The sequence below is a fragment of the Phyllobates terribilis genome, unplaced genomic scaffold (genome assembly GCF_046119375.1).
Source record: "Phyllobates terribilis strain yellow unplaced genomic scaffold, ASM4611937v1 Scaffold_1__5_contigs__length_1240528914, whole genome shotgun sequence".
Taxonomy (NCBI): domain Eukaryota; kingdom Metazoa; phylum Chordata; class Amphibia; order Anura; family Dendrobatidae; genus Phyllobates; species Phyllobates terribilis.
The window spans coordinates 350737225-350752510 of NW_027362761.1; the positions used below are offsets into that span (position 1 = coordinate 350737225).

Here is a 15286-nt window from a genome sequence, read left to right on the forward strand (position 1 = left end):
TAATTTCCTTTTTTGCTCCCTCGGGGGAAGTTAGTTAAAGTAATTTTGCTTAAAATGAATTTGTTTTGTTGTAATTAACCTTGGCGGTCCTCTCATGCTCTGTTAACTAAACTGAGGCGTGAGAGAGGTGCTGCCCTTTTTAACCTGTAGGTTTCCTGTCCTTGATGGGCGGATCCTCTATCGTGGTGCTGTCATGGGCTCCGAAAAATCCCGTTACCGGTAAGTAACTAAGGCTTTTTTTTTTTTCCATCCTACCCCCATGCTTTACTTCACATTTACAGGTCATATAACCTGAAAAGATGAGCATTGATATGAGTGCTGCAGGGTCACAAAAGGAAGCACAGATGAATCTGGAAGAACAGTTCTTGCATAAATTCACAATCTGCTAATGCATACTGCCCACAGATTGGGCAGCATGTATCGCATGCTGGCTTTATTTTCAGCTATATATGCTTAACTCTAGAACGCTGCAGCATTTCAGAGAAAAAACATACCTTTTAAAAACTGCAGTGGAGACTAGTCAGACAAGTTGTTTCCAAACTGCTTCTCCCAACCCACTGCCATGGAATGACCGCTTTCTACCTGTGTATGTATAGGGAGATGCCGGTCACTCCAGTAGGTGGGGAGGAGCCGCCCAGGATCCGCTTGTCTGATTGGTTGTTTTTTTTTTTTTCCTTCTGAAAAGCTGCAGCTTTTCAGAGTTTGTTTAATACATGCTGCCTGGTCTCTTTTTAAAGTGTCCATGGCAGTGCTACTGCTAAAGTGAAAAAAACAAACAAACCCTCATCTGCTGGACCTGTGGTGCGCCTCCAAATTACTGCTGTTCCTGTCTAATATCGTGGCATCACATGACCACACCGGAAGAGCGAGACAGGACACTGGGATGGTGTATGTGTGTTACTGTCAAGTTGGCAAGTTATTACTATCCAAAAAGCAAAGGTCTGTTCTACTTATTGCCTAACTCTGGGCATCCTATACATTAAGAATGAAGCGGAATTCTGTATGACCTACTTGCTGCTTCTAGTCTTGCAGAGCCCTTCAGTAACATTGGCATCCTAGCACTGGGATCTAACTCCTAATTATCTATTCCTGTCTAACACTAGTAGGTCTTTGTCAGTGGTATTTCACAAATGCTGTTCTAAAAGTTACTTTATGGCTGATATTGTAAAACTGTATTATGCTTAAAACTTCATGGACCGAATGGAAAATATTCTGAAGGAAACCGGCTGGACATTTCGTTGGAAGAAAATTAAGTTATGAGAATTCTGATTCGTATGGACTTATTCCTCCTACGTGTGGCTGGTGTCAAGATCCCATCCACACGTAATGTATTGTAATTTAGTCTGTGGCCGATTTTGTTTCCCAGAATCTATTCTGTACCTTAAGTCTCACTTGTCCTGTACATAGGATTGTCTCTGCTACATCCCACTGAATGGGGCACTGCTACATTATCACAAACAAATTGCAAGTGTGACACGATTTGGAAGAAGGCTGCCATGTTTTCTTAACTCTGTCATCCCTTTTAATTAACGTTAGAACAAATGATTGTTCTGTTCCCCGCCGTAAATTGTATTTTTTATTTTTTTTTTTCTTTCCCTTTCTTTTTTTACTTTGCAGAATGTCCGTATAGATCCCAGCAGTGGCTTTGCTTATGAAATGTGGAGGGATCTCCCAGTGCCCTTCTTCATGTCTATCTATGTTTTTGAAGTGATGAATCCTAAGGAAATTCTTTTGGGAGAGAAGCCAAGGGTTGAAGAACGTGGACCTTATGTTTATAGGTACAGACGTTTTTGCAGAAGGCTGTAATGAATGGCGATTAATGTGTAATGATCTATTGTACAAAAAAAGATATGTGTCCATGCTTGAGTCTACCCAAGATTTAACATTGCCTTTTATTCACATCCCCTGTCTGACTGGTGGATAATCTTCCCATCGTTTTATAAACCATTAACCAATGTTGATTCATGATCAGTGATTTAAGCAGGACAGCTGGGTAGACTTCAGATCTAGTCTATAGTCTGTAGCCTGCCTTGCACACAGTATCCTTTTAGTCTGTAGCTGGATACTGTGGGGCTACATGTGTAATTTGTAGAGGGTTTTTTTTTTGTTCAGCTCTGTAGTTACTTTTTGTCACTCTGCCTTTGGTGGGGTGCTGTAGTGGAGATAATTGGTTTATGTTGCAGAGGACATATGAAGAACTAGTTGGCATGGGGTTACAGGAAGGGGCTAGTCAGTATAATGAGATCCTAATCTAACCATGCCTGCAAATAGTCTAAAGATGCATTTTTTTTAGTATACTGTTGGTGTGTAGAGATATACATTTCATTGTGTAAAGGCTAAAGTCTTCCTTTACAGTGAGCGCAAACAGAAGACAAACATAACCTTTAATGAAAATGGAACAGTGTCATTTGTGGAACAGAGAACATTTCACTTTAATCCTGAAAAGTCTGTTGGAAGTGAAGACGAATATGTTGTGGTCCCAAATATTCTCGTTATGGTAATTTTTTATTCTGAGCTTTTAGTTCTTTTTAATTCAGTAAACGATGAACATGTGAATGTTGAAGTATACTACACTACACATTTTGGGTTTTTGTGTGGACTTTGGTCAAGAACCCCCACCCCCTTTATTGTGTAACTTTTAGAAGAGGCCTTTGAAGTGTTGACTGCAGGTTGCATAATATACAAAAAAGCTATGCGGTCCTCAATTATTTATTTTATTTAGTTGTTTATTCTTTTTCTTTAGGTATCTTCTTTGATGACAAGAGATATGTCCTTTGCAATTAAATTTATGCTCAACACTGCATTTGTAGTGTACAGCCAAGAGCCATTCATGAACCGTACTGTGAAGGAAATATTGTGGGGCTATAGTGACCCATTTCTGGATTTTATAAATACGATCATGCCTAATGCCTTGCCATTTAAAGGGAAGTTCGGCTTGTTTGCAGATGTAAGATTTTTTTTTTCCATATATATTATGTATTATATTATATTTTTTTATATTGTATTCATGGGCTGTTCACACCAGTCTTTATGAGGGGGCTTGCTTGAGTCAGATGCCTTGATTCATTCAGATACTCACACCTGACTTTCCAAGGCAATTTCCTGCAGAATCCTGGTATAATTGCCTTGATGAATCGGGGTCATATTTGTAGAATTTTTAAAAAAAAGTGTGTGCATTATATTCCGAGGGACGTTCCAATGATTAACTCGGACACTGCATCTTTCTGCTTACTGAGCGAACTACTCTCTCCTCCTGGCTGATGCTGATCTATGTGATCACGGCAGGAAAGGAGGCTGCACATCCTGAACTGCTGAAACCCAATTAAGTCAAGGGCCTTTCAGGTCATGTGATCAGCCTTTTGCGCAGAAGGAACTGCAAAATGTAGCTTTATAGTTTGGGAATTTTATAATTGTGCATGCAGCAGTGTTGGTTATGTTTCCGCTGCAGAGTGTATATGTTGTCAAGTTACATGTGCAATAATATACCTGCTGCAGAGAAACTCCAACCTGCTGATTCTTTACTAGTGCATTAAAATTGGTGATCTAGACCTCCCAAACTCTCCCTGCCTAGCTATTGTCAGGGAAGTTTTAATTAGTAGGAGAAATGTATTTCCTATTCTCTGTATATACCTGGGTTTTGACTTGTAGTCCAAAATATGGTAGTCGCCCAATTGTTACTTTTTGCTGACTTTTTTTTCTTTTCTCCCCTTGCAGTTCAATAACTCAAACACGGGGGTTTTTACAGTTCACACTGGGGAACAAGATATCAGCAAGGTCCAAATGGTGGATACATGGAATGGACTCAAAGAGGTAATGAGAAGACATTCTAATTTGTACTGTACATACTGTGACCATTATCGTTTTTTCTCCAATACAACTGCTTATTTCCTGTACCTTGTGACTGCATCATATTCTGCGGCATCTTGTAGCGCTTATCATTTACATCACAGCAGTCCCAAATAAGTTTCAAACTAATGTCATATTTCATGTGCGCACTAAAATATATTGTACATTGTTGACATCAGTTTATTCAATATCTAGAGTCCAATCCGGTGTTGAAGTTTTTTTTTTTCTTCTTTTCTGATCTGTGTTTTACATGCTTGTGTATGATTTTAGGTTGCTTACTGGCATTCTGATCAGGCCAATATGATCAATGGAACTGCGGGTCAGATGTGGCCCCCATTTCGAACCCCTTCCCAACCATTAGAATTTTACAGCCCAGATGCTTGCAGGTAAGTGTGTGGCTCATATATAGAGGGAAATGCTCTGCAGCTTTTTTTTTTAATAGTGCAGCTCTGACAATGAGGACATCCAGCCTTGAGGCAGCTAGTGTATCAACTGTGACCTCTAAATGGACATCTCAATGTTCGTGTGAAGGCTATCTTTTTGGGCATAGTTTTCATATACTTTCATAAGTGGAAGATTTGAGTTGAGACATGACAGTCTTTAGTGTTTTAATGAAAGGCCTTGTTGTTTTTTTTCAGTGTTTGTGTTAATCTGCTAACCTCATTAGCCATAATGTTTCTCAGAGATGCTCCTAGACAGGAATATCAGATTTCACAACTTGCTGTCAAAATCTGGATTTGGGTTCACCAGTCTGTCTTTCAGTGTCTTCATGGACTGTCTCCGTGTTTCACATTGCTGTTGAAAGGGCAGACTGTTCAGTTACATCGGTCGCTGAGACAAGACGCGTGCTGTTGGCTGGATATGCAGTTGTGAAAGCTGATTTCTGATAATGGTTTTTATGTTGTGCTGTAGGTTAAGGGTTATTAGTTATGAGCGGTAAATATCTTAATTTGTATAAATAACAGATCTATGACATTGGTGTACGAAAAAGAAGAATCCTTTCGAGGTATACCGACCTATCGATACACTGCTCCAGACTATCTATTTGCAAATGGAACAGACTATCCTCCAAATGAAGGGTTCTGCCCGTGTCTTGCATCTGGCGTGATGAACGTTAGTTCCTGTCGGTTTAGTATGTATCGATCAATTTTATTTTTTCGTTTACCACTACTTTAATTTTACTTGTTACAAAATTTTGCTGATCACTTTTCCTTATCAATCTGAAAACTCTTTAAAGTTTCTGACTCTAATAATCTTTTAAAAACAATTTCAGTAAAGCTCCAACTACCCATGAAGACAGTTTGTTCTCTGTCAGATTTCTTATGAAGCAGCCACTAGAAACTGTGTAAAACTGTCTCAGAATGTCATATTGCTGCTCTAGTCTTCTTCTAGGGAAGACTATGCCTGTAAGTAGCACCATATGGCGGCAGTGCCTTCTGCTACACCATTTTCTGAAACAAAAACCTGTTCTGAACTGGGTGACAAGTCTGCCTCGCAGATGTAATCCACTGCTGTCAGATTAGAAACTTTTACTGAACATTGACAGCTAACTGGACACAAACCAGGCGTTGTCATCCTCCCAAAAAAAGGTTTGTTTACCATGTTGGCACTCTGTGCTTGCATCACTTCATATGTTCCTGTAGTGACAGTTTTCCACTGTGTGGCAGTAAATCTTTTATATTTAGAAATTGATTGTATGAAGATGGCCACATTATCTTTTTGAATCTAATAATGGCTTCTTTTCTATTTTCTCCCCCAGATGCTCCTCTCTTCATGTCGTTTCCCCATTTTTACAACGCTGATCCAGGATTTGCAGACGCTGTGAGCGGTTTACATCCTAGTGAAAAGCTGCACTCCCTCTTCTTAGACCTTCATCCTGTAAGTGTGCTAGTTTAGAAATGTCGTCATAATGGCCCTGTTTGGATGAACCATCTCCATAGACCCCATCCCCCATACGAATACATGTATACATTGGTCAGGCTGCCCTGTGTATGCTAGATTGGTGGTCAATTCTATTCCATTCGTCCGGTCCAACCGGCATTTATCTTTGTGATTATGACCAGCTATAATCCTCTTATTTAGGCTAATAAGTATGCTGCTGATTTATACATCGATTTTTCAATTTAAAGGGAAACTGACTGCTGATCCAAGCTGCCCATACCACGGGCCGCATGTATCCGACACTGGTTGCATGATTTCAGTCAGGTAGATTTGACTTTGAAATGCTGTGGCATTTCAGAGAAAATACAGTTGAAAAGCTACGAGGAGACCAGTGGGTTCCTGGCAGATTTCCACCTCCTCCCTGGAGTGACTGTTCTCTCCATGTTTAGTGGGAGACCTGTCACTCCAGGGCAGCAGGCGGGGAAGAGGCCGTCGGGGACCAGTCTGTTCAAGTCTCCTGTGAAACTGTCCCGGTCGACTTTAAATCGCCATATAGGGGGATGTAAACTTTCACTTTTGAACAGAAATTACACAAGCAAGATTTAAAACAGTAGGCAGGTCACTGAATGCAGTGACCTGTCAGAGATCGGCATACATAATGAGAGCACCAGCTACAGGCCCTCCCTAAAGCCCTGCCCCAGAGAACGAGCATATCATTATGGCAGACATGAAAATAAAGATTATAAAAGAATCACTGGACAGATTTCATCAAGCAAGCTATCATATTAATCAGTATAACGGTGCCCACCTGACGGTGTATGTAGTTTACTAAGCACAATCCTGCTGACAGGTGCGCTTTAAAAGTATGTTTTTCCTCTGAAACGCTGCAGCTTTTGAGAGCGAATCCTAATTTGCTGAAATTGTCCAGCCAACGTTTGAGACATGCTGTCAGGTCTCCCTTAAATCTTTAACATTCACACAATATAGTAAAAAGGTTATGTCTAGGACTTGCACAAAAATGGGTAGAATTCACCTACTGCTAAACCATGATGAGAAGACTGTAATAAATCATTACATTAACATGCTAGTTTGTAGAAGCACTTCGTAGAGGGATTTGCTGTAAGCAGCTCTTGAGATTAAGACTTTCTGTGGCAGGGAAATGGTGTAATCTCCAGGCACCACATTATTCTGCTGTTTCTTTCGAGGGTTGGTTATGTTGTAGACAATAGAAACATTATATTGAATGCAGTTCGGCATTGAGAACTACAGCTTCAGTTGGCAAAGGGGATTCCATGGTAGTAAATAGGATCCATTCAGAACATCTGGAAATGCTCTCTGAGAACGCAGTGGCACAAGCAAAGTTTTCTAGGTGGAGTAAATCTCGTGGGACAACTGAGAGGCTCTGTGGCTCTGTCAAAGAACTGTTTCTTCTATTTCTGAATGGCGAGGCGGTTTGGGGAAAAATGTCGTAGGATGGGTTTGCATAAGGCACTGCTTTACTTAACTGTGTCTTCGGCTGTAATCAGAAAAGCATAAAGACTTCATACAAGGCTGAAAGAAGAAAATGGGATTGTTTTCTGGGAGACCTTGGTCCAAAACCCCACTTTTTCAAATGCACACATCCTTTTTTATTATAATAGTGTAATGTTGTAAAGTTTAATTCATTTAAAGCAACCGGTGAACAAGGTGCATATTTTATGCAGCTATTTTGCCGTTGATTAATTTAAATTTTGCTCAATCCTGAACAGGTTATCCAGGATTAACTTTTTTTTTTTTTTTTTTGTTCTTTTAATATTTCCCAGACTTGCATAGCTTATAAATAAGTTCTAAGATAAATCCTGCTGTACTCCTCGACTGCTGCTGCCCCTGGTCTTTGCAGTGATGGCATAATTTATACAGTGTAAACAGTGTGTGACCAGTGCATCCAGTTGTGGGTTCGGTGATTGATTGTGTCTAAACAAGAGCGCTGACCCCTGTAATTGACTGCGGTTGTCCCTTGCTGTAGTTGTGACGTTGCTACTTCAGGAATGTCCTCAAAGACTAGAGGCAGAGATTGGTAAAGCTGATTTTGGTTTCAGCACTAGAGGGGTGCCACTGATCTCAAGTTTTCTGACCCTAGTTTTATACTCGCCAGCTTCCGTCTTCAGCGCTTCCCGGCTTCTCTTGTCTCAATCTGCCATCTTATGACTGCAACTTCTGACTGATCAGATGTAAGTCACAAGTTCTCAATGAAAATCTGAGAGCCTTGTTCTGACTCTTAGAGATGAATTGAGAAGTGACTTCTGGCTCACCGAGCAAACACTGAAACACTGAAGACTACCAGAGGGGTGCAGATAATGGATTGCGACTGGTAGGTATGAGACTAGGGGCAGGAAACTTGGGATAGTGGCATGACTCTAGTGGTTGAATGAATAACAAAAAACACTGACGTGGTGCTTGAAGTTGAACAAACCTGGGAGATAAAAATGGTTTTCCAGGAACAAACTCCAAGAATAAGTTATCTAAATGTCCTGCGTGAGAAGGTAGAATTTTTTCACAAGCCATGTAACGTTCTAGCACGCAAGGAATATTACCTCCTGGTTCTCCTTGTGTTGTCCCCTAAAAGAGTGTGTGTGTGTGGGGGGGGAAATGGTTGGCTCTGATCCTGGTAGTTCTGCTCTTTCAGCATCTATTTTGAGTCTGATAGAATTAATTTGGATTTGTCAGGATGACTTTATTTTGCACAAGGAAACATAAATGTGATATCTCAAAACAAATGACCAAAGACCTAAAACCTGCAACCTTCATACTTTCTAAGCCCTATATATCAGGGTTCCCCAACTCCAGTCCTCAAGGCCCACCAACAGGTCATGTTTTCAGGATTTCCTTAGTATTGCACAGGTGATGGAATTATTGCCTGTGCAGGTGATGCAATTATCACCTGTGTAATACTAAGGAAATCCTAAAAACATGACCTGTTGGTGGGCCTTGAGGACTGGAGTTGGGGAACCCTGCTATATATGTATATAACCAAGTCTGAGCAGGCATTTTGTGTTTTTTAAGAATCTTCAATTCCATAGTACAAGGATTTCATAATGCTCAAACATAAGTAATTTAGATAAGAGGCTCTTAAAGCCATAAATTCATTAGGCTTTGCTATCATATAATAATAAATGGCAAACCTAGACTATACATGTTTTGCTAATCTGTGTCAAATATTACCTTCTGTTTTTATTTGTTCACTTATTTTCTTGCTTTTACTATGCCATTAAACTTTGGTACTGCACGTAATGAACGAGTAAATCATAGGGCATTATAATAGAAGTCTAATTATGATTTTTGAAAAACATTATGCAATAAAGCAGTTTCTTCTATTTAGTATAGAATCGTGCTATGCCTTTTTATAGGGAATTTCAGCAGGCTTTCACCCCTGCTAACTGGATGGGGAATTGAGCTGGAGTGACGGAGGCTTCAGATCTACACTTGTGTGCACAATTATTAGCACTTTGGTTTTTTGATTATTCATTTTATTAAACCACTACATTTTTGTTGGTCAATCTAAAAGGCTAATTAGCCTGATTTATTTAAGAACGTAAATGTGATGTTTTGTCTCTTAGGGGTAAGCTATTAGTGTGTGGAATTATGCAACTAAATGAAAAATGTAAATTTTTCTAGCTATATTGTTTGTTTTATTTTGTTTTTAACATGTGCATAATCAAACAACTCAATGTTCAAAAAATGTTTGACATTTCCTAAGAATATTGGTGACCAGTATAGCCCCCCCCCCCCCATCCCCCACATGGTTCTGTCCAGAAAGCTGATAGATTAAGAAACTGACTCCAACCGCAGCCTCCCAGACACAGTTCAGAGTTTTTTTTTGTTTTGTTTTTTTCCTTCACTGTTAATTTCCAGTTTTTAAGGAGGACTACAAGTACTCAATAGGGTTTAGGTCAGGTGAGGAAGGCCCCATGTCATTTTTCTTTAATCTTCCAGGCCATTACTGGAAGCCAGGCAGTGGAGGACTCTGCTGCATCCGATGGACCACTGTCCTTCATAAAAATCATGGTTTTCTTGAAAGATGCAGACTTTTTCCTGTGCAACTGCTTTATAGAAAGTGTCTTCTAAAAACTGGCACTACTTTTGGGAGCTGATTTTGTGTCCATCTTCAACCTAAAAAGGTCCAACTAGCTCATCTTTAATACCAGGCTATAGCAGTACCCCACCTCCACCTTACTGGTGTCAAGACAAAATGAAGGTCTGTGCTCATTACTGATCCAGTCACAGGCCCCTCCATCTGATCCGGCAAGTGTCACTCTCATCTCCTCAGTCCATAAAACTTATGAAAAACCTGTCTTCAGATAATTCTTGGCCCAGTCTTGACGTTTCAACTTCTGTGTCTTGCTCAGTGGTGGTCGGGTTTTGGCTTTCCCTACCTTGGCCATATCGCTAAACACCTTGTAGTTCTGTGCTCTCCAGGGAGGTTGCATCTCTGGAATATGACAGCTCTGGAGGATAATGGCTTCCTGGTTGCTTCACATTTGATTCTTCTCAAACCTCTAGCAGTTAATGTACATCTTTTTATTCTCGTTTTTTGATCCTGTTCAGTTTGAAACACAAATCTCGATCGTTTTGTGATCCTGCTACAATTACAAAAGTGCACTTCGGAGTTGTTGTTTTTTTTTTTTTTTTTGGCTCCATTTTCATGAGGAAAGCAAGCTGCCTAATTCTGCACACTTTGAGAAAGGATATTGTATCCTCGGGCCTCACCCTCTCATTACACAAATACACATCACCAGATCTATTTTTTCATCCAATAAGCATTAAAGTTTATACTACTTGGAGTAAGAAAATATGCATAAAAATATGGTCAAAATACTCACCACCTTGTCCAATTGAACAGTATACAGCCTCATTTGCATTTCAGTTCGAACACCGACTTCCAAATAACTGAGGAATCGACTGGCCATGTAATGGTATTGCTGAACCTGTCTCTGAAATAGGTACGGGCATATATAAATAGTTTGGGGTGTGAAATACTGCTGGCTGATTCCCTCAAAGGCTTTGGTGTAAAAATACAGATTCTATGTTATGCTCTACTCTACAGTCTGAACTTCATGGACTGTTCTCGGACCATGAATTTGGTCAAAAAACATGAAGCAAGTTTAATATAACAAGTGTCTGTATAATTTATGCAAAGATTGTAAATCCTCATATGCATAAATTTTAAAAATGTATTTTGGATCAATGCTCCCTAATTCCGTACCACAGTTGCTAAATCTGTTAATCTCCCTTTATGCTCTATAGATCAGTGCTAAATGGTACTGGCCAAAGCAAACATTTAAACCAGCTTTTAGTTTCATACTGATGTGCCCAGTTTTATAGCAATGCCATTTACAAGTACAACAGATCCCAGCATTCAGTAATGATGATGCTCTGTATTTCTTCCTTATATTAACATGACGATTTAGCAATTCATAATCAGCAGCGCTTGGCACTTCATGTACATCATCAGTCTGCTCTACAGCTTATAATTTCATATATGCTCAGATCCTAGCCATGACAATAGTATCTCTCTGTATTGACAGTTGCTGTTGACATTAGTTTTTTTTTTTTTAAGGGTGACACTAATGCAACATACTATCTGGTATCAGAGTTTCTGAAGCCCTGCTGCCATCAGTGACTGATGTATACCAGGATACGATTACCATGAGATCTCGATGTATGGACAAATGAAAATGACAGATGTTTGTCTTTCATTTATTTAATATACCCGAAGAAACCTAGGGAATTAACTAAGTATTTTGTACTCAGATCTGTTGCCTTTTAATAAATGAAGTGGAGTCTTTCTATCCTAAGGGCATGAAGTGGTCACAGGTTGATGGCTTTAAAGTCATACAATTGCAATTGTACGGCTAGTTTTTGACTGGTTAATATAGCACCATTCCAATCTAAGGCCAGTGTACCACTAGTGTATGGCATCTGATGTCATAGCATTGGATGCAATATGCTAATGACATTCGGCTACTGCTCTGCTGGGAGCGGGAGCCAAATGTCAGTGCTCTGTGCTCTGATCCTCTCGCACAGAGGATCGTAGCACAGCTGCGGAGGAGACAGAAAGTAACTTCTCAATCTCCTCTGTTGCAGGTATCACACTGCACTCGGGTGATATCCAAGTGCAGTGCGATATTTCACAAGCACCCATAGGTTTATATGGGTGATTGTGATCCGAATGCAGCATGCTGTGATGGGGTGTGGTGGTGTTGTTTGTGGGTTTTTTTTTTATTATTGGATTGCATTGGTCCGATTTTTAATTGCGAGTGAGAGCGAGCCCTAAAGTATGCCGTCACTTTACCTAATGTATTCTGGATTTTCACCTGTGCAGTCTAGCACCAGAGTGTACTCAAAGCTGAGTACTGCCAATGGCATGAAGTAGTCATACCATACCATACCTATTTGAAGGGGGACATTAGTGCTTTGCAGTCAAATTCTCCAAGTTCCTAATAATAAGTAAACCTGAAAGTAGATGAAAAATGGCCACTTCACACTATGAAAATAGCCTCTAAAGGACACTGTTATCTACACCAAAACTTCAAATTCCTGGAGCTGAAACCTTTTTCTGAGCTCCTTTGCATAATAAACTTGTGAATTGCTGATATACACTAAACTGCACCTACATCTGACTTGGAAAGTTAGTTTCTAATCACCAGTAATGTGAAGAGTCTCAAGAGCTTTAGAGACCTGCAGGAATCTGAATAAAGCGGTGTATTGCTGTTAAAGGAAACCTCCATTAGATTCATGCTACGTGATTGCAGCCATTTATGTCTTTCTCTGATACGCTGCAGTGTTTCAGAGAGAAGCATGTTTGAAAAGACAGCCGGGACACACTGATCCTAGTGGGTCTCTACCTATAGTCCCTGGCAGCCAGCCTTTTCAAGTGCTGCAGCGTTTCAAAGAAAGGCAGGCATACTAACTTTAATCACTCAGCTAGACTGATTCCTGCTGCATGTGTTGTCTACAATTGTCATTATTCTGCCGAAAAGTTTCTTCCTGCCCCCCCTCCCCCCACCTCTGAAATATTTGTGTATGTACATATAGGGTAGAAATATGGACTAACAGAATTACTCAACATGTGGCTCTCTGCATCCAGCCGTGTGATGTAAGGACTCTGTATAGTCTGATCAAAGGCGGTGCCTTTACTTTCCATAAAAATATCTTCTGTATGCCAGCTTTATCATGTCAGTCTGCTGCTCCTGCAGTCACAATAAATTTCTCTGGGGTTGTAAATGAAAAGTGCTGATTGTAATCAGTGGGAGATATTTTCTCTTGCAGTTATTACTTATATTTACCTGAACTCTATCAACTGCCGATCCCTGCTCCGATCAGAGCGATATTTCCAAATTATATAAACCACCCATCAGGTCTAGAAAGTTCATGGTGTTTTATCTGTTTCCTAATAGCTAAGCCAATGAGGCAAATGTGCTGAATACGCCTCTAAATGGGAAATTGTGACTAATTCTGTAGAATTGGCAGTGGACTCTTAAGTGTTGCTTTGGCTCCCTCTGCAGGTCAGATCAAATAAATACCAAAGGAAATAACTAATGCTTCATGTTAACACATGTATTTTCTATAACCATAAGTTTATGCATTAAAATCTCTCATTGCTGCTAGATCATATGGGGGTTAGAAACAACTGTCAGGCTATGTTCAGTCTTCTGACAATTACTTTTTTATTTTCCTCTGAACAGCAAAATGGATTTCCTAAAGAAATTAATCGAAAGAGTTTTTGAAGTTTTAAATAGTATTTTGGAGGGTGTCTCCTCTCAAAAAGCCAGACATTGCTTATAACTTAAAGGGGTATTCCCAACTCCAAGATCCTATCCCAATGCATAGTAGGTGTAATAATAATATTACCAAATACATCCAATTAGAAATGTATTATAGTTTTTTGATTCGCTGTGTCTTTCCTCAAGTGCTGACATTGCAGGACCTTGGGTATCCATGGTTACGACCACTAGCAACTTTATCAGTGGACATAACCATGGAAACCTAAGGTCCTGCAATGCCTGCACATGAGGAAAGACACAGCAAATCAAAAAAACCTATAATACATTTCTAATTGGAGGTATTTGCTAATATTAGACCTATTGCATATTGGGATAGGATCTTGGAGATGGGCATACCCCTTTAATGACTAGTGTAGCCACAAAATTAATTTTTACTTTCAGAAATAAAGTCCTCCGTATTTTTCACTTCTATGATGCTACTTATTGATTGTTTTATAGGAGTGTTCTGTGACTGGATTCATTATGATACTAGTGAAAGCTTTTGGTAAAATGCTAATTACTCATTATTAAGAATTTGCATCCAAAACCGTGTCTGCCATATGCAAATGTTTTACTCTTGACAGGATTTAGCACTAGCTAACCTAGAGTAAACACTGAGTAAATCCATCTCCATCCCACCCCCATATTTCTGTGTGTAGTCACGTGGGAGACTAAGACTTCGCATTTTGCGATAAATTTTGGGTCTCCTGTCATTAAGAGCAGTCTTTATCAATTTCAGTTCATGGTTTGTATATTTTTATATTTGTTTCAAAAACAAAACTGAAAAACCTGCTTGCTAAGCCTTTTAAACTCCTACTATTGACATGGAAAGCTTTAAATGCTGAATCCGTCTGTAATTTACAATTATTATTTTTTTTTTTTAAGACCCATTTAACGTAAATGGGTTGTACCATTGCACTTCCCAGATGGTGGGTTTTCTTTTACAATAAAGGCCATTTTATTTATTTTATTTTTTGCTGTGGTGTATGGGGGTCTGTTTGTATATAAAGAACTAGATTCATGTAAAACACCATTTTATTTCTAATGGTTCTTCCAACATATACGGTATGGCTGCACATAATGTATAACTGAGGGGCCGATTGCAGAAAATCTATAAAATTCCAGATTGACCATTTTGCACAAGTTTCACAAACCTTTTTGGAGAAGACACTTCGCTGCTGAAAATTTTTATTTTATTTTTGACTGTTCATTCACTTTATATAATAAACAGTGTCTGGTTTACTAAAGTAAATGTTAATAGATGGTTATGGCAGCTGGCAAATCTTCATAAGAAATTAAAGCTGGTTTACTTGAAGTGGTCTACTCTGTTCAGTCGCCATAATGGATGTATTCTGTAAAATAGAATGAGTCTATTGATCTTGTTAATCAAGCTACAAACTGGCTCATGCTGGCTTAGTTTTCTGGACAAAACCCAAGCCCTTGAGATAATCTAACTTCTGTTACATGGAGAAATTTTAGGGGAACTTGTTCGACATGTGCTTATAGGGAGTTATCTGTAACCTCCTCGCTGTCATGCAGGATAAGGAGGAACTGATTGTAATTGTGCTAAGGACAAGCCTATATATGTACTGCTGATAAAATGGTGCCAAATCATCAATGCCATATGTGGCATTAACACCTCTAGTTGGAAGATCTTAGGCTATGTGCCCACGTTGCGGACCTGAAGCATATTTTTTACGCTTCTCCCTGGCGGGAAAATCGCATGCGGATATTACATGCGGTTTTCCCGCCAGGTA

At 39.5% G+C, this 15286-nt stretch overlaps 1 protein-coding gene across 3 annotated transcripts in view; it reads left to right on the forward strand.

Moving 5' to 3' along the window:
• SCARB1 (scavenger receptor class B member 1) overlaps positions 1 to 15286 on the forward strand; it is a 129306-nt gene that overhangs the window by 82898 nt on the left and 31122 nt on the right. For all 3 annotated transcript variants that reach the window (XM_073676151.1, XM_073676150.1, XM_073676149.1), the window contains exons 2-8: positions 1618 to 1778; positions 2356 to 2497; positions 2744 to 2947; positions 3715 to 3810; positions 4117 to 4232; positions 4812 to 4978; positions 5606 to 5724. In XM_073676151.1, coding sequence (XP_073532252.1) covers positions 1618 to 1778; positions 2356 to 2497; positions 2744 to 2947; positions 3715 to 3810; positions 4117 to 4232; positions 4812 to 4978; positions 5606 to 5724 — 1005 coding nt within the window. The remainder of the gene's footprint in view (positions 1 to 1617; positions 1779 to 2355; positions 2498 to 2743; positions 2948 to 3714; positions 3811 to 4116; positions 4233 to 4811; positions 4979 to 5605; positions 5725 to 15286) is intronic.